Source organism: Centruroides sculpturatus, unplaced genomic scaffold (assembly GCF_000671375.1).
Source record: "Centruroides sculpturatus isolate CEXI.00-Female unplaced genomic scaffold, Cexi_2.0 scaffold119, whole genome shotgun sequence".
NCBI classification, from domain to species: domain Eukaryota; kingdom Metazoa; phylum Arthropoda; class Arachnida; order Scorpiones; family Buthidae; genus Centruroides; species Centruroides sculpturatus.
This window is the reverse complement of record NW_019384338.1, coordinates 354,212-375,369: the sequence shown is the minus strand read 5'-3', so window position 1 is coordinate 375,369 and position 21,158 is coordinate 354,212. Positions and strand designations below refer to the sequence as shown.

Genomic DNA, 21,158 nt, shown 5'->3' with positions numbered 1-21,158 from the left:
TTCATTACTACTACCCTAACAATTCCTCCACTCCACTGAGGATGAGATTGACTAACTCTAACATGATCATATACTTTTAAATCTTGTGTACTTTAACAGGTACATTCAGCATAATATTGTCTTTTTTAAATGTTTAATGGAGGGTTCTGAATATCTGACTCAATGAATCTGTAGCAATAATAAGCAAAAGCATTTTCATAGGTCTTTCAAAAGAACACTTAGCTGGTGAGAGCAGATCAGGGTGTGGAGTGTTGCATATAAGCAATAGTGGTATGTATACATCCTGAATAGTCTGCTTTACACTCTGGACATATCTCTTAACTAATTTGTTAAACTGCAGATATACTGAGCTCAAAGTTTTATGACAGAATTCCTATGTTTTAACAAAAAAATAAGCAAAATAATAATGAACTGTACTGTTATCCATTGTTGGCTGAGTTTGTCAGGGATGTGAATAGTAGTAAACCAGTGGTTTTTGTTGATGTACCCTATTAGCCCATTAGTTACCCTATTAGCCCTCAAGTACCCCTTATATTTTTGTACGTAAATTTTATAATTACTGCACTAGATGTATACAGCCCTTATAACTGAGCGCCATAAAAAAAACTCTAACTAACTATAACTAAAAGTGAATTACTTATTTTACATAAATAAATGTATGTATCTGATTAAATTTATTATTAATTGATAAGTATATTATATAAAATCACAGAAGTCATTTCAATACATGCATAAATTACATTTCCTAAAAATAAATAATTATAATTAACAATAAAGAAAATTTAAATTATTCTACAATAATTTCTAACAAAATTTAATGGAATATTTGTTGTGATAAGAAATCTTCAGCAATTTTTTCAAAATTTGGTTCCCACGTTGTTAAATAGAGATTATAATTGTGTAGTGACTTTGAAAGTAATGGCTGAGAATTTATAACGTGCAGAACAATGCATGAATCTCAATTTTTGTATAAAACATAATGTCTAAATTTGCTAAATATCAAGTAATGCGTGCATGCAGTGACACGCATTGCATGGCGGGGTACAATCTAAGCCTCGTTATTCCTAATACCAGTAGTCCAGTAAAAACATGAAAAGCCCCAATCTTATCAAGCAATAATTATAGAATAAAAAAATGAAATTTTTTTTTATTCTAAAATTAATGCTCGGTTAAACCATAATTTTACTAGAGTACAGGTTCACTCTGCACTAACGGCACAAATAGACAGGCAAATCAAGCGGATAAATAGACTGTTAAAAGGGAAATCAGTGTTCACACTGGGATATTTTAAAGCAAGTTTTTGTCGTTTCTTGTTTCTTGTGTTAATAATTTACAGCAAATTGATTAACATATGCCATTTTATAATGAAAGTTAGATGTACCCCTTCAATTTATGCTCTACCCCCAGTTGAGAACCATTGTAGTAAATTATCATTATAGGCTATCAGTAGTATCTGTCAGGACTAGGAAAGCAAACAAACCTGAACAGTATTTACAATTAAAAAAAAGTAGACAACCTTACAGTTTGAACAGATTCCTTGTTTCAATTTACCACAGTCAATCTGGGACTTAGAGAGCCAATTAAATTAAATTATTGACATCATGCTGATGAATTTCTCATTGTACAATATTGCTCAATGTAACCAATAATGTCTTCTGTTATATTTGGCCAGAAGACTGCTTCTCTAATGTAATTCAGATTGCTTTCTATTCCCAGACAAAACCTTGATGTATTCATTGCAATTATTATATGAGACAGTCATGACTGGTTGGTCATTCTTTACATCAATGCTGCCACAATATGACAATTTTGTCTTTACAAGTCAAGAACTTTTTCAATATTTCTGCATCTGAAACTCAATCTTGTAACTGTTATATCCTATCCTATCCGTTTAGAAATGTCCAACTCTTGGTCACTCACTGTATAGATTAAAGCCATCCATGCCTCTCTATCCTGCACAGCCTCCTTCAATTCTGTTATAGATAATTCAGTGTCACTTTTGGTTGTGTCAAGCCATTGAGTCCTTGGTTGGCCTTGCGCTCTTTTCCCGCTAACCATCCCCAGCATGACTGCCTTCTCAAGGAAGCTGGTTCTCATTATATGACCAAAAAAGGACAATTTCTGTTTGGTTATCTGGGATTCCAGTGAGATTTTCGGGTGAGCTCTGTCTAAGACAGTTTTGTTGGTGATCTGTCCTGTCCATGGAATGTGCAAAAGCTGTCTCCAACACTACAGTTCAAAAATATCTATCTTCTTTCTGTCTGCTTTCTTTATAGTCCATGTTTCACAGCCATATATGACCATAGGAAAAGCAATTGCACTAACTAATCTGCATTTAATTTGGAGGCAGATGTCTTTGCTCTTCCAAAAGCTGTTCATGCTGATCATTGAGGTTTATCCAAGGGCTGTGTGTCTTCTGATTTCAGGACTGCAATTACCATTACAGTTGATTTTGGACCCAAGGAATATGAAATCTTCCACTACCTTGATTTCTTCACCATTGATTGCTATTTTGACTTCCATATTCTGTGCAGTAGTCATTATTTTGGTCTTCTTGAAATTAAAAAGCAGCCCTACCTTTGCACTTTCGTGCTTAACTCCAAAAGCAGCAGCTCTAGATCAATGGTTGCCAACCGGTGGTCCGTGAGAAAATTTGGGTGGTCCATGGAGAAATTTGAACATTGATCAACCGAAGATTATGTGAGGTATTACGAAAGAAATGCAAAATGGTTAGTTGCTTTTTTCACTTATTGGGGTTTTTATTCGAATCTAAAACCAAAAACAAAGTGACTGTTATCAATAAATAATGAACAATAAACAATATTGTGAGTGCAATTGTCATCCTTCGTGGAAAAGTGCAAAGAATCCATAAACTTTTTTCAAACAAGCAGCAATGAACTTTAGGCTTGCATTAATTTGTTATAATTAAACATGTGAGTTTCATATTAATGTAGTAAAATTGAACTTTTATTATCATTATTCTACAGATTTTGTATCATTTAAAAAATATTCATGATAATGGTCTGCAGGATTCAAAGCTGTGACTTTAATGGTCCACGAGGTGAGAAAGGTTGCCGACCACTGCTCTAGATCATCCTGACTTTCCGCGAGCAGCGTGGTATCACCGACATATCGGAGATTATTGATGTTCCTGCCTCCAATTTTTACCCCAATGTTAGACTCATTCAAATCTGCTTTCCTCATTGCCACCTCTATGTGCAGTACAGATTGAATAGTGATGGTAAAAGGATACAGCCCTAGAGGGTACTCCTTCTGATCTTGAACCAGTCTGTATCACCATATGGCATTTTTACAGTGGCTTCTTGTCCAGTATATAATGATCGTGAGATGCAGTGAGATTCCCATTTCCTTGAGGCACTTCCACAACTTGTCATGATCAATACAATCGAAAGCCTTTGAGCAATCAATGAAGCAAATGTATAGATCTTTTTGGTATTCCCTTTCTGTTTCCATCATTCAACAAAGATTAGTGACATGATCATACCTGTTATATAAGCAATTGTAATTCTTCATTTACTATGGCATTCTTCAGTTTGTCTAAGGTTATCTGACATAAACACTGGATGATTGTCTTGAAAGGAATGAATGATAATCTGCTAAAGTTCATTGCTTGAAAGGAATAAATGATAAGCTGTTCACAGTCAGAACTGAGTACATCTGGTATAGGGAAATTTCTGTCTGCAGCTTATGGCTAGATATCAAGCAAGGCTTTTGTCATGGTCAGAACTGTCAGTAATGATTTCTTGCTTATAACTTCTAACAGCTTATAATCAATAAGTACAGTTATATCTTTGCTGTAAATATATTTATGAATTATGACCATAATTAATAGAAAAAAAAGTAAATGCTTTCTGTGAATAATTTTCTGTATTGCAGTGAGAGTTTGTATTACATATATAGCAGATTCCTATTCTGCAGTAAAAGTGACCCTATAGTTATTAACAGTTGCATGCAGATGAGGAGGGTCACCTTGTTACCACAGCTCATATTTTTGTTTATATTATAGACAAATATTAATTTTGGAATTTGAAGTTTTTTTTACTTTTATCTCCTATGGTTTGTGAATACTTTGAGGTATATTTGACAAAAATTCAGTAATTATTGTATAATGGTTCCTATAAAAAAAAATCTGATGCTTTGCAATGGATTGTTGCTCCCATGTGAATATTATATTATTTTAATTTGAGGAATTGTAATCCTGACTATAGTAGTAACTATAAAGTGTATTTATTAAGTGAGAAGCTGGAGATTATTCATTATTATAATTCAACCAAAGCAGGTGTTGATACACTTGACTAATGTATTAGAATATATAGCTGTTGGCATGGGACAAGAAGATGGCCAATAGCTGTTTTTTTTAATTTGATCGATGTAGTCACTTATAATTCATATGTGCTTTATTGTGAGGCAAACAAAACTTGGGCCAAGTTTTGTTTGCCTAAAATGCCTAAAATGTGAATCAGGTCAAAAAGTTTTTTGAAGAGTCTAGGTGAATTATTATGGCAGATCAGCATGAAATACAGAACTGAATATTCCAAAGGTTTACATAGCAGTTCAGTATCAGAACTAAAAGTATTTGGCTTTGAATGCAATCAAGTGGAAGCAATTTCAAGAGGGACAGTTCAAACAGAACCAAAAGGAAGAGCAACAAGGAATGCTTCTAAAAGTATTCCTAAAAAAGGGAGATGCTTTCTATGTCCAAGATCAAAAGACAGAAAATATATGAAATCTTGTACAAAGTGAGTGAAATACATTTGCCCTGGACATATGTCGAAAGAGGAATGCTGTATTGTTAGAACATGTACTGAGTGCAATTCATTTAAATTTATAATAATTATTTTTAACAATAAAAACTGTTTTGAGTTCTAAAAGTTGAGTTATTTTAAAAATCCAAAGTTATAGAAACAAACATATCAATAAAAAATATATCAGCTTGGTGTCAACTTCAACCCTACTCATCCACAATGCATACATTTTATTTAGAGTTGGAGTTACTTACTAACCCCCCTCATCTGGGCTTTCATGGTACACTTTTAGCATCCGGATGCAACTGTTAAACTGGCATCAACTGACTATTACCAGAGCATTTATATCATATAGGTGCTGACTTTCAGAATGCTTTAATCTTCTGCACTTCTTTATGTTCATTATTAGATCAGTATCATTCAACATCCTTAAACAAGATGGTAAAAGCAATGATATTAACTTTGAATGTTTAGATACAAATCTGGCCAATTAGTTCATCATCCTGAGAATCTTTGTAAGAATTTCACAACTGTAGGCTTTTTCATCTGGTTAATAGCCCATACTTTTAAATCATAAAATTTTAATTAAGTGTAATAATATGACCCAAGAACTATACTTACTATAAACAGAACTAAATAGGTCCCATATTGTAAACTGTTGAGAAATGAAATTGCTTTTACTGGAAGCTACAATTTATTAATAAACAATAGACTGAAAACATTTATCTCAGGCCAACATCAGCATATATATGTTACAAATGTTTGAAAACCAGGACATTGATTATAAACTTATTACAAATTAAACAATAATATTTTATAGTTTAAATATTTTGACCAAAATTTCACTAAAAAAACTACATTTCTGAGAGAATACATTCATTTAGAATGTATTGTCTCAGAAATTTAGTTTCTTTTAGGTAAGGTAAGTGGTTTCTGTTTACCTATGAAAATATGTTTCTTTACCAAAAACTTTGGATTTGCTGAGTATATGAGGCATATGACAGTGTGAGCTATATAATCATATATTCTGTAACCTTCAGTTACCTGTTGAATGTATTTCTAATTTAGTCTGTAATTTTGAATTACTTAAACACTTAGAAGTCTTCGTTTTAGTATCTTGTTGTAATGATATATGCTCTTGTATCATATGATTATCTTACTAAAATAGAATTCTATGTTTATTGTTAGCATTTAATTTACTTTCATATGTAATAGGATCTATTACATATGAACGTATTTGTGTTGCAATGATATATGCAGGATATTTGTTTACTTTAAAGAAATTGTGCATTTTTATTTTATTAATTAATTATATTATTAGGAACAAAATAATGTAAACTAGTATTTAATATGAAGACAGACACAGACACTATGTAGACTTAATCATATAATACCAAACAAATTTTTAGATGTTAGAGTAGAAATAAGATAATAAAATTAGTAAAATTCAGGAAATTTTGTTGATTTTAATTTTAAGCACCTTCAATAGTAGTTAATGAATAAATAATTTGAACAGTGTGAAAAATATGCATAATGATAGGCTTGAATTTTTCAATTATTCATGCATAAATAAATTAGATGATAAAAATTTTGAGAAAAAAGAATAAATGATTAAATTAAGTAAAAGTATAAAATTCAAGATTTATTTTTGATTACAAAAGCTGACTAATAACTTAAATTCTTATAATTTATATTGCAATGATCTTTTTCATAGTTTCTTTGATAAAGACTAACCTAGATCTTGCATTTTACATAATGCATGATGAAGAAATATAGAAAAACTGTTAACTGTGTGAATTTTGGAATAATAGTGCATCATTTACATTTTAGATAAATGTAAAAGATGCTGTTGTTTGGTTCATAATAGTTTAAACTCATGACCTTATTTTTAGTCTCCTTTCCAAATTAATTTGCTGACTCCTCCTTACATTGATATAAAATAAGAATAAATTATAAACACTAAAACATAAAAATCAAATAAGAATTAATATAATTTTTTTATATATTAATGAAAATTCAACAGTGTGTGTTTTACTTTACTAAAGTTTTTTTTTTTACAGCTGTATCAATTATTATCATATATTTTAAGAATAATAATAAATAAATTTATCAACTGATCAAATGGATTCACTAGTAATCAGATTGGAAACTACTTGGTTTAAACTACATTCTTTTAACAAAAGAGAGAACTGAAGAAAAAATTTCAATGAAAACACTTTATAGAAATTAATGCAAGTGAAAAAAGTAAACAAAAAATAAATTAAGTCCTACTTTGAGTGCTTTCATGTATTGCATCATCATCAGGAAGAAGGTTTCCACTAGATATGGTTGCCAAGAAATTGATCATCATTACTTGAGATTACAAAATCTCAAAATTAATGCATAATATAAATAAGAAAAAACTAAATAAAAATGGCATATAATTTTTTAAAATATTAATTTTTAACCCTGAAAAGTGTATAAATAATTCACATTTCCAGAAGAAATCAGAAGAGGTTTTTCTTTTTTTTACAAATTAGCCATTTCTGCTAAAGACAATCTGATTCTGTAGTTAATAACATGATTGTACTGACCCTTTCCAAACATCAAAACTGATTCTGCTATTAGATGATTGTTATTTTGTCTCAGAGATTCTAAGATTTGGATTTTGTTACATATAATTCTATGTTACTATCACGATTTGTTTGGTTATGCAATACTATGGATGTACAAATAGTACACCCATAACCAAACAAACCTGCTCTGATGTCACCTATATGCTTCTTGATATTTTCTGACCAATGTTTCTTTGTGTAACTCCTATATATTCTATTTCTTTGTCATTACTTTTGCCTCTGATAGAGATTTTATACACTACTTTTTTTTAGTTAAAGTCCAAGTAATATTTGTTTTTGCTTAGTATTTCAAAGATGGAGGGATTTTTCATAAATACTATATATGTTTATAGACTCTTCCATAGAAAATGAGTAGGGATGAAATTACAATAGTGTAAGTTGAGAGGTTTAGGATTCAATTGATTATTATATTGTATAACCATGTGAGTTGTTCAAAAGAACTTTTATTTCAAACAATGGATTGTACAAAAGTAAATATGAGTTTGAATTCAATGTATTCATTTGAAATAACTCAAATGTTTTCCAAATGGTAAAAAGTGAATTAATCACAATCAACAAAAGATTCTGATGATTTGATTAGACATTTTTCTGTTATAACTGACAGGATGACATCCTTATTTAACAAAAGATACTTAAAACTACTGCCCTTTTCCCAAGAAAATAAGTTGGCAATTTTAGTGATTTCAGCAAGACAATACTTGTCGAAACATTTGCAACAATATATGAATGGTTTTTATCTAATTTTGTTGAAATTCTTGATTGATCATTTCATTTCAGAGATTTTAGTCCATGAAAGAGCATTTAAAGTGCACTGAGAAAATCATATAAGCAAGAGGATGTCAACTTCATAACATGATCAACAAAAAATGAGAATAGTTTGACTAATTAATACTGATAACCCTACTAGAAAATTTGTTATTCTAAATACATAAAGTATTTTTATAAAAAATAATATTTATTGACTACTAATACTACATGATTTCATCATTTCCTCCATCTATTTTTATGTTTTCTAATTTATCTATTCATACCTTTATTATGGTATTATAAATTATAAAATAAAGTGAAAAATAAAATCTGGAATGATTTATACAACTTTTTACAAGGTATGTCATCCTTAAAAATGGAACAATCATTATTTTCCTAGCATATTTATTGAAAAAGCATCCTAAAAGCATCAGATAATTTATTCATATAAAACTATTATTAGCAGATATCGCAAACTTTTGAAATATCAGTTTCCTATATAACTTAACCTCTGTAGAATAAAATATGTAAATAACTGATGTCACTTTTTTAATACATGGGGGATAAATATCTCTCTAAGCAAAACTTACAGTATGTTATAGTTATTTATTAAATACCTTATCCAGCATTAAATAATTTATATGGATACTAACTTGATGGAAATATTATTAAAAATGGCAATGTTAGCAATATTCCTGTATTTAAAATTTGTATAAGATAAAAAAAAATTTGAAATTTGTTTATTTTCAAAATTTGTATTTGAATACACAAATACTTTTCTTGAATACAATAAAATAAAAACAGTTAAATTACTGACTATCACTTGAAGAACTGCTAGACGAATCTGTTGACATAACTTCTACATCTTCATTTTCTTTGTTGTGTCCTTTTGTATCCATGGTAACAGAATTATGATTTGAAGCTGCTCCTATATTTGCTTTAATATCATTGGGAGGCTGCCAGGCAAAAGTTCCTGCCTGAGTTGATGATGTCTGTTCTTTAAAGTAATGAAGAAAGAAAATTATTATTATAACAACTGAGTTTAATATATTTTATGTGAATGACAGAAAAAATTTCATATGGAAATATAAAGACAAGGACAGAATTCTAACATTAGATAGATGAAAACAATGTTTGTGATTAATAAACATCTTAAAAGTCATTTTGGATCAAGTAAGCTTGATCCAAAATGGTGTTAAACTATGTACTGTACATGTATATAGACACAACATAAACTACACATACAAATGAAGAGATGTAATGGTCTGGATCTGATATGAACTAGATTTTTTCTGATGATAATTGCATATCACATTAAGCAGTCACTTAGCAAGCTAAAAATATATTTTAAAAATATAGCATTCTTAACAATTAAAGTCTTTTAAAAATTAAATGTTTGAAATAATTTATAATTTTTTTGCATTAAATAAAGAAAATAAACAGTTTTTGTTAAAATATAGAATAAATTGATAGCAAAATTGTTAATGCATTATTCTTTGTTTTCTTGAACAAGTTTTAATTCTAGTACAAGAAAAATATTTGTGTTTACTGATTTTTAATACAAATTGTTTAGGATAAATGCTTGCAACTATAAAAATATGCAATATTTCAGTAAAAGTTATCAAGAAATAAGAAAATAATTTAACATAATTTTCACTTTATACATTATATTATTCGTTTCTAGATTTACAGTAGAGCATCGATTATCCAACTCAATTGGGGAGTGAGGTTGGTCGGATAATTGAAAAGTCGGATAACCGAAAAGTATGAAAAAATCCATTATTAGTGTAGTATATTATTATATCCCATGTAATTAGTATATTAGTATATAGCTATTAACCTACTTCGTGTTGAATTTTCATCAATGTTAAGCCTAACAAAAATTTTTTAAAAATAATAATCGTCACTGTTGTATCGTTAAAAATTAGAAAATTAAGCCTCGTTTAAATACTGGCTCCCTTTCATGATCAAGCCAGTGTTGCCAGCTAAAACATGTAAAAATAATATTAAAGTAGCCAAGACATAGCCAAATATTGTAGCGCCACATCACTAGCGGACATTTGAAATTTGCCAACTAGAACGGTTGGTTAACCGAGGTGACGGTTAATCGGGGGTCGGATAATCAATGCTCTATGGTATTATCATGTAACAGCAAAAATGATGAACAATAAAATATAAAAATTTAACTATTCATCCTCACTTTTAAGTAAATCTTTTAGATAAGAAAAAAGAAAGAAAAATGAGCAATCATTTATTGTGACATCATCACAGAAATTTTTAATCATATTTTTAATTTATTTAATTTAAAGCATATGCTCTCCACCTCAAATTAGTAGTGTTTTGCCCCTGTACTTTTCCTGTTAGCAACTGAATCGTGCCAGTCATCTATCTAATTCCTTTCAAGTAAAAATTTTTTAATTGAAATAACATGACTTCCAGTTTGTACCAGAAGTTCATATATAGCTAATAAGGACCTCCTACCTCTATGCCAGGGGTGGCCAACAGTTTTTGCCCCAGGGCCGAATTGAAAAGAAAACTTTTTTCACGGGCCGAACCAGAGGCTGCCCTAGGAAGATTTTAAGGTGGTGCGAGATCTCATTGTGGTGTCACCCCGTAGAGACTAAATTGTACATAGAGATTACAGATACATTTTTCACATTATCATGCTTTATCAATGTTCTACGCTGAACTTAAGAGATTTGTAATGGAGTGTTAACTCTAAATACAGAGTGAGTTGTTGTTGACCTGTTTTTTAGGCGTCAGAATTTTTCACCGAGCTATTCGGACTTGAGTAGCTAATATTGAAAGATTAATCGTGGGCCGCATAAATTCATTAGACGGGCTGGATCCGGCCCAAGGGACTGTATGTTGGCTATGCCTGCCCTATGCTTTCCATATCTGGTCTCGGCTTTCATCTATCTAACTCTGTTCTCAAGATTAAGGAAGGCCAGACAGATAGCAAGTGGGAATTTATAGGTCTACAATTTTTTCAAATTGCAGCCCAATAATATGTATTAATGATCATAAACTGTAAAACAAGTAAAAGAAATATATCATTATACTGTTAACTTTACCAAATCATCAATTCATTTTTATAATTTAATAGATACTTGTATCTTCTGATCAAGTTAATCATGCATTTAATTTTAACAGAAATGGCAATTTTAATCCATTTACTAATTTGTGAAAATACAATATTTCTGTTATTATTTGATTTTTCCAATCATAATAGCATAGTTATCAGTACATACCATTATTGATCAATTTAATCATGAACAGGATTTATAGAAAGTAATATAACCTAAAATCTATTAAACAATAAATTTTGTCACAATTTAAGAATCTGGTTATCACTCATTATTATTAGATTATCACAACATAGATTACAGTTAAATTATATTCAATAATGTTATCAATCAGTGTTAGAAAATAGATATTTGATACTGAATAAATTATTTTATCACATGTAACAAAGCATAGAAAGATTCTTTTCTGGCTAATTTTTTAAATAATAAATTTAAACAATATTTATTTAGTAGAAATATTGATAAAATTTGATTTAATTTACCATTTTACATAAATTAAAAAAAATTAATTAATTTGGTTTAATTCTAATTAAGATCTGCCTAAAAAACAAAGATCGATCTAGAGTAGAATTCAAGCTCACATACTTATAAGATGAATTAATTATCACTTTATAGATGTAGATAGAATAATAGTATAATTTATAACATAGAAATTAGAAAAGAAAAAAAAATTGTGTTTAATGATAATTCTTAGTTTTATAAATTTATGTACACTATATTTATCACATATAAATGGCAATATTCTCCTTAGAAATTTTTACTAACCAGATGTAATAAAGAAGTAAACTGAGCGAACCAATAGGAAAAAACTGTGTAATTTTATATAATCTCTGTTATTTGTACCTCTTTTTCTACAAACAAACATAAATTATATATAATCAGCTTCTAAAACCTGATGTCTTCTAATCTTCAAAGTTTTCTCACTCAGAAATTATGTATACAGGTAACCCCCGTATAACACGGTAGTTACGTTCCAAAAAATTGCCGTGTTATGCGAATCCGTGTTATACGAAACAAAGAACTAATACGAAAAGGAGGGTTAGGTTCCAAAAATTAAAAAACATGCTAGTATATTTTCATAATTAAGATAAATATCTTCATTAAAATTTTTTTAAGTGATACATATTAATATAAATTAAACAATGTTTTCTTCGTCATCACTAAAAACACTATTAATTAACCGAGAGCGTTTTCTTTTTGGCAAGTTATCCTTATCCTCTGAGCATTTTTCTGCATTATCTTCAGATCCATGCTTTACCTTTTGCAAAATGTATGTAATTTTAGATTGCTTGCTTCTAGTTAAAAGGTCTTTATAAATTTCCTTATATGGTGCTAAGCACTTATGAAGAATAAAGCAAGTATGGAATAAGGGAAAAACATTCGGCAACATCAGAAGCAGAAGCGTCGCGATCTGGCAACATTAAAACAAGTTTCGAGAAGGATCACGTGTATCGACAGAAGGCGAGAAGAGAAAATTTACATACTTAAGTACTAATAGTTTACGAAAATAATAATTTTCGTGAACTATTATTAGTATGTAAAAGTTTATTACATTTCCTGTTGTACGAGGGTTTTACCCAATTCTCGAACCGTGTCAGAGTGAATCCATGCTATAAAAGTACCGTGTTATACGGGGGATGGTACCAATTCTCGAACCGTGTTAGAGCGAATCCGTGCTATAGAAGTGCCGTGTTATACGGGGGATGGTACCAATTCTCGAACCGTGTTAGAGCGAATCCGTGCTATAGAAGTGCCGTGTTATATGGGGGTTACCTGTACTTCACTAAGAAATATGTATGAATAGAACACTATTCATACACATTTCTTAATTTTTTTCTTTGATGTCTTTCTCCTTTATCATTTTTTTACAAAGCTCTTTACAGGATTTTTTTGGTCCTCTCTCATTTTTTTGTGATTTCTATTCCATTTATAGACTCACATAACCACATTATATTAACTGTCTTCTTTTTATTTCATTATTGTGCATGAATAATAATTTATATAATTTTGTCAGTGCATCCACTTCAGCTGCACTTAACTGGCTTTCTTTCATCTGTCATTAATATTTCTTATATTTTGGCAGCATATAATACATAATATACTTATTATAATGTGTGGCATAATCTTTTAAATTCCTGGCATTCCACCAGATTCAATTCATCCATTTAAACTGCCTTTCTTTGTTTTTTCCCCATTTCCTATTGCTCGGTTATCTCTTCCATCTTGGTTTAATTCCACTTCTACATATCTGTATTAGTCACATATTGTAAGTTCTATTTTTTTCCATTTTTATACTACTTTATGCTTCTTTCATACAAATAGTTTGTTCTCATAATCATAAATAATCCATACATACTTATATTGAAATGAATTTTAAAAAATAGTCTGACAAAGCCTCACAAAGTCTCTAATTTGATTTGGTTTAAAATAACTAAAGAATGTTATTTTCTGGCTTAATTTTAAAGCACATTTTAATAAATACACAATTCTATTTATACATTGATTCTGTTTTCTGAAAATGCAGAACATCCAGAAAAACATGTAGTATCATTGAAATGACATTAGAATTCCAAGATGAAGAGTAGAGTACAGTAGAACCTCGATTATCCGCCCCCCGATCAACCGACCCCTCGGTTAACCAACCGTCCTAGTCGGCAAATTTCAAATGTCCGCTAGTGATGTGGCGCTACAATATTGGCTATGTCTTGGCTACTTTAATATTATTTTTACGTGTTTTAGCTGGCAACACTCATTCGACCATGAAAGGGAGCCAGTATTTAAACGAAGCTTAATTTTCTAATTTTTAACGATACAATAGCGACGATTATTATTTTAAAAAATTTTTGTTAGGCTTAACATCGATGAAAATTCAACGCAAAATAGGTTAATAGCGATATACTAATATACTAATTACATGGGATATAATAATATACTACACTAATAATGGATTTTTTCATACTTTTCGGTTATCCGACTTTTCAATTATCCGACCAACCCCAGTCCCCAATTAGGGTGGATAATCGAGGTTCTACTGTAATTAACTTCTTACCAATATTGATTTCTTAATCCAATAACAAAAAACCTTTAAAAATTCAGCAACAAACTATTTAATTACATTAACATCTTTGGTTTTATTGAAAGACCTTCCTCAGATGCTCATTACAAATTATAAAAGAAAAATATAATAAATAAATTACAAATATGATCAGAATAACATAATATTTTAAATATTCAAAGAGCACTTAATGTTCAAAATACTGAACCATTCAAATGTTTGATATTTTCATTGTTAAGCGTTCTTTGAATGTTAATATTTAAAATTTTCTGATACTTCAATCATATTAATATTTATCATCTTTCATTCTAGTTTTTTATAATTTGTACTGAGCATCTGAGGAAGGTCTTTCAATAAGATCAAAAATGCTATTGTAATTAAATACTCTGTTGCTGGATTTTTAAAAGATTTTTATTATTGGATCAGTAATATAATTGATAGCAAATTGCATGCAGTCTTCAACTTATGAGCAGATTTCTTTGTAAGATGAAAGGAAAAATAATGGTAATAACTGAGTACAGTTCCAAATATTGTGCATAAGTATCAAACAAATAGCTGTATTATTATATTGTCTTATTTAAGGTTAATTAATAATTAAATAATTTGGCTACAGGTAGGTGGCTAAGCCACCATCTCTTGTTAAATTTAATTATTAGAATTAAATTAAATAAATTAAAAATATTCTGGAAGAAAGATTGGATTGAAGACACACATACAACTCGTGCTTAACTGAGCAGATGCATCGCCAGTTATGCTATTTGGACCTCCATTTAATCTTCATTTCCAGATAATTAATTAATTAATTAATTTAGATATTTGAATATATATAAACAAGCTGATAATTTAAATTAATTATTAGATTAGATTTATACATTTCAGTTCTGCATTTTTCTCAATTGTGAAACACTTAAGTTAAGCATTTTTCATTTATATGATTTTGCATTTATAAGTCATATTTTCCAGTACCCTACACACTTTTTTCTCACTTTAAACTGAAAAATTTTAATTAATTATAAAAAAAAAAAAAGTGAAAAAGGAAATTATGCATTCACTTCAAATAGTCCACATCGACAGAAAATTGTGAGAAAATGCAAAAAGTACTGTGAATATGTAATATGTGATGTCACTTCAGATGAATTTTCCTGTTTAGTAAATTATTCCATCAGTAAAATTTTATAAACTTGAAAATATTCACTTTCCATATTTGATAGTTTGAACTAATTTCACTAAGTGAATAAAAATTGTTTTCTGGTTTCCCATCAGTTTCCACTATTCTCTGTCTCTTTGTTCTTTCACATGACTGAGTTAAGTTTGGCAGAAGAAGACAAGTGATATATGTTAAGTCCATTAAAAAAAACAAGAAACAAACAAAACTTGACCAATTTTTTAAAATTGCACAACTTAATTTCACACTGTTTTACCGTTCCTTTTACATATTGTTCAAATGTACAGCCAGAGCTATCTCAAATCTCATAGAAACAAGAAAAAAAAATTTGAGATAGGTTTCAAGATAAAAAAGTTCCTACACAGTAAACCATAAGAGGTTTGATTGGAGGTATGGTATTTTATTTATACAATAACAAATACAGTACTTTATTAGATATAAATGAAACATTTTTGACATGCTTTAACAGAAATATTTCGTCAATAGTTTTTTATGCCTGAGTTTCTTGAACCAATAAGATGCAAGCCAAACTTGTAACTAATCAGAGAAAAGCAGTGTTAATTGCAACCATGTATGTATTATATTGCAGGAGATATTTCTCAACTATGATTCATGCTATCAAAATGTAGTCACTGAGCTTTGAATTTGTAATTGACACTTCACTCAATAATTTGAGATATAGAGGTTTTGGGAGAAAATTATTTGAGTAAATATGGATAATATATTGAATGTAGGTTGAAAATGCAGGGAAAAAATATACTGTAAATAAATTTTGAGATAAACAGGTTTTCAAGGTACATGTACTGTACAGTCCCTATGAATAGGGGCTGTACTGTACACAGTAAATTCAAACTTCTTTGTTAAGAATTACACATACATATTTAGTTGCACAGTGTTAGTTTGGACTGCATTGTGCTTTTATGACGATTATATTCACTCTGAAAGCAATTCAAATAGTTTTACTTATACATTTTTCTCACTTATATGATATTTTTCTCAGTTTCCTTAAAAAATGTATAAAGGGAGTTAGACTATATATTGTAATCAGTTACTGTATATATGCACCATAAGACAATAGAGCAAAAATTTTCAGATTTATTGAACTTTAATTAATGTTATTATTTTAATTAATTAATTGGTATTTTTATTAACAAAGATTTGTGAAAATGTAGGGAGTCAATCATCTCAAAAGAGCCAAAGATAATAATAGGAATTATTATATTCTTTGTATGGAATTAATCTTATTTTTATTCTTAATTTTTATTTTATTTTATTTATTATTAATTTCCTTTAACTTTATAAAAAAATAAAGTTAAAACAATTTTCTGAACCAAGCATCTCTGTAGAAAGGTATTTTTGTTTTCAATTTTTTGAAGTAATGCAAATCCAAGTGATAACGAAACACGAAAATAGCAGTTATTGGGTTGCAATTTTCAAATTTCAGACCAATACATTCATCCATTTGTCCTTTGTTATTCTCAAGAACAGAGTTAGACAGATGAAAATTGGGACCAGACATAGAAAGCTCAGGGGGCTGGGACCCTGATTAACCATCTGTGAACATATGGTCTGAACTGGAAATCTTGTAATTCTGGATAATCAAAAATTGTAGCCCAGTATTGTGATGATGTCACAATAATTGCTTGTGTTTTTATATAATGTATTTATTGTAAATCATAATTATTAAATAATAATTGTACCATGCCATTAGTGAATGGGATTGATTTTTCAAACTGAAAAATATTTTTTAATTACATTAGTTCTGTCCATCATAATTATGGACAGAACTAATCTTATACCTTTTTATGCATGATGATTTATGATTCCTAATTTTTTGTGCATCTTTTTGAATGTTTAATGGATACCAAAAAACTTTTTAATACAGCAGCATGTTTATGTTTCCTTATAAGCAATCAACATTTCATTTTGATATATCTACCTTACTGATTTACAGTATATATGTCACAACTGTCCTTCCTCGTTTCTATTGGCTATTGACTATCTGTTTCTGCTTAGAACAACAGTTGTTAAATATTTTAAATTTATTTTCTGGAACCTTTCTATGCTACAGAGATGGAAAGTATTTCTTATTTTTGTTTCTTCATTATTTTTCACAGAAGAAAACAGTACTTAACAATTTATAAAAAATAATCATTATTTTGACATGTCAATTCACCACACTACCTAGCAAGATGGTCAGTAGAATCAACTAAGTAGAGTGCCCAGCCAAAAGGACCTGGGAGAGCATTGAGGAGATGGTATATGACAGAAATGAATTAAAATGTAAAGTTTATATAACAAATAAATTTAATTAATAACAATTTTATAAAGTTTATAAAAATCATTTATCATACCTCCATGTGGACCTCTTGATGTGGACATATCACCTAAATTGGTTTGTTGTAACATACTACCACTTATAGTGGTAGGCAAATCACTTAATCTTCCAAGATATCCTAATCTCATTTCTATATCTGTTGGGTAGGGTCTTCTGGGATCACCTTAAAATTAAAATAATTATTTATGAAATTTATATTTAATACTATTTAGCAGCAAATAATAATTTGTTTAATTGTGTTTACTTATGCCTTATAGTTTTTCTAATATTCTATTAAAATTTAATCAAATAATTTGTTAGTTTTAGTACTTTTCCCAATATATCAGGTAAAATAAAATGGAAATTAATGAAAAAGATAGAAGAGAAAAAATATTTCTTCTTGCAATGATTTGAGGCAATTGTATAGTTATGGAAACTCATGGGTTTCTTGACAAACAGTTTTTGTGTTGACATTGACAGAGGGGGCAGTTTGAGACTTTGCAGAAATTTTTTCAATTAAAGAGAAACATTTTATTTGTCCTATCCCTTTAGTGCTTAATAGTTCTTGATCAGATTTTTGAGGCTGAGCTGCTGCTGTTCTGAAATGTTTCCACATAATAATCACATTAGTTACAGTTGAATAAGGAATTTGTTAAGTGCAAATTAATCAACTTGGTGCAAAGATTGTATCTGTGACAACAAAAAGATACTGCTATATAAGATAATAAAGATAAAATAACCTTCATTAGTAGTAAAAATGTATTAATTACTAATGTTTTTGGTCATTTTTAATGACTTTCTTCCAAATACCTAAAGTAAATCATTGAAAATAACTGAAAATTAGGGATTACAATCCAGCAGTGTTTTTAATCCAGCTGGATTTTTGCTGGATCATCATCACTCCAGCTGGATCCAGCGCGGATGTATTTTTGGTGCAATTATCTATTTATCTATCTATCTATCCAGAAATTTATGGGTTTTTTAAAGAAATAAAACATTTTTTTTAAATACTTAAGAAATTTTTATTATTTAGACTGGTCACTATAAATCAGTAAAACTTCTTACACATTTAGGTAGTAAACTTAACTTTGGTTTGGTTTAACATTTGAGATAGAGATAATTAACTTTAAATGTTTAGTTAGATTATAATTATAATGTAATCGTTAAGTTAAATAAGAGCAAAGGTAATTCTACTAATTAATTTATATTAATATATATTATAACAACATAAGGACAGATAATCAGTGGCTAAGTGGCTATCAGTCTTATCAGTTTTTTTATATAGGCTCTACATATCAGTCTGTAGTTATTTATAAGTAATTTAATTATTAATGTTAGTAAAGTAGTGAGTAAGTAATTAGTAGTAGTCTAGTAGTTAGCTGATTGAAGACTAGTGATCAACTCATTGATCAGTGACCACTCGTCAGTGGAGAATTTAGTGTCTGAGCCAGTGTCTATTAAAGCTTTATCAATGCATACTTTTACATTGTAGAAATGTTCCAGCATGGTGAGGAGACTTCCACCTAGTGCGGCAGTCAAGAATCAAACTCAATTCTTTGTCCTTTGCTTCTTTTACATATTTTTGCAAAAACATATCATCTTTGGTTGGTGATTTTTTAAAAGTCGTATTCTGTTGTCAAGTGTAAACCTCAGGGTGGAGAGAGAAGTGGGCCATGATGTTGTTTTTTGAGTCAACGAAAGCCGCAGTCATAGTGTTGGTGGTTTTCGATCTGTCAGTGACAACAATGGTGTTTATATTTTGATGAGCTTCCCATTCCTTAAAGGCATAGTATTAGCCGACCGTGAACGATAGCGAGCTTGAAGGCAACAATATCTGACAGACTGCCTGTTAAACATGCGATAGGCTTAGCGGAGAGAGCGACGTGACTATCATTGTGCAATCACCAGAAAAAAGTATGAAAACTTTCTTATTTTTTGTCTCCGGTAAAATATCAATTGAGCTGAAATAAAAGGTTTTCTATTAGCTAGTGACAGTCATCTCCCGGAGGGATAGGTTAGCTTTCATGGACAAGCCATGAGGCTGCAGCTCCCCACAGGCTTAAACTGCAATTGTTCCATCATGTAATTCATTGATGTCACAACGGACCGTAAATTAGAATTATGCACCAGGACTAGTAGAGGATTTACTTATTTTATTTAGTGCAAAGACACTTTATTTAGCGAGAGCAGAAAGTTAACTGGCAATTAGATCAGCAGAGATAAAAGGGCAGGCGGTGCAGTGTAGAGAGGGGTATAACATGTGCCGCACTGAACAGCAATGTCGCTCTCACTGCCAAGCAATAGTGCATGTAGCAAAGTGGCAATGCCAACAACATAGACTTTTGCACCATTATTTAGAAAGTTAATTGAGTATTTGTGGATCCGCAGTGCTGGATCCAACAGGTCAAAGAATGCGCTGGACCCAGCTGAATTGCTGGATGAAGGATCCAGTAATTGCAATCCCTACTGAAAATGTTAGTGATTAAAATATTTTTATTACTTATGAAGGTTATTTTGTGAGTTTGATATATGTAATGTGCTATATTGAAAATTAATGAATATATAAGTGCATCATCCCAAAACAGATGCATATCTGTTCAGATTTTATAGCTATAAGTTACTATCTATACCTAACTAAACCACAACATATGATGATTACAGCCAAGCCATTATGGTCTGTAACTTGGATCATATAACTTGATTTAAGTTATGAATGCCTCAGTAATTAATTAGTGCAATACAAAGCAAATACATCAATGTCAAAATTAAAGTAAGTATAAAAAATAAAATAAAACTAAACTCTGAATATAGAATCACAAATAAACATGTCAAACAAGACTATTCTCTATCGTCTATGCTATTTGAAATTGATGTAAATTTGACTATTTTATAAAACAAATAATATAGTGTAATATGTTGGGATAAAGTCTTTTTGTATGTCATGGTTTTATAATTCTCATTCTATAATTAATGTTTATAGTGTTTTGAATAAACTTTTTTCATAATTAGTAAAAATTGTCAAGATTTAATTGTATATATTGTGACATTATATATTTTTTAAACTGATTTAAAAAATTTTTAAATATGACTATAGATTAATTACAATTGTGCTCAAGAAAGGAGAAATACATACCCTGTTGCCAATTATGTGGAGCTGCAACAGCATTAGATGCACTAATCCGATGGGCATATTTAATTAATTCCTCTGATGATACGCTTCTTTCCTTTGCTTTTTCAATGGCTTCAATCTTTTGTCTAGCTTGATAAAGTGCAACTACCTAAAAATATAAAAAAAAGTCAGAATCCTTAAAAACAAAAATACACTGAATTACTGTCATAGAAAGCATATTACAGAATTACCACAGCAAAGGAATAATTTTCTCAAGACTGTAAAATCTCATCTGACT

The 21,158-nt window shown here is 29.6% G+C and overlaps 1 protein-coding gene across 1 annotated transcript in view; it reads right to left on the bottom strand.

The window, feature by feature from the left end:
• Window positions 1-782: 782 nt before the first annotated feature.
• The window catches only part of LOC111632839 (mediator of RNA polymerase II transcription subunit 4-like), a 38,471-nt gene continuing 18,095 nt past the window's right edge, over window positions 783-21,158 (bottom strand). The window contains exons 5-6 of the mRNA XM_023377371.1: window positions 17,789-17,935; window positions 783-9,125 (exon numbers count right to left, since the gene is read on the bottom strand). Of these exons, the coding sequence (XP_023233139.1) occupies window positions 8,938-9,125; window positions 17,789-17,935 (335 nt within the window). The 3' untranslated portion in view covers window positions 783-8,937. The remainder of the gene's footprint in view (window positions 9,126-17,788; window positions 17,936-21,158) is intronic.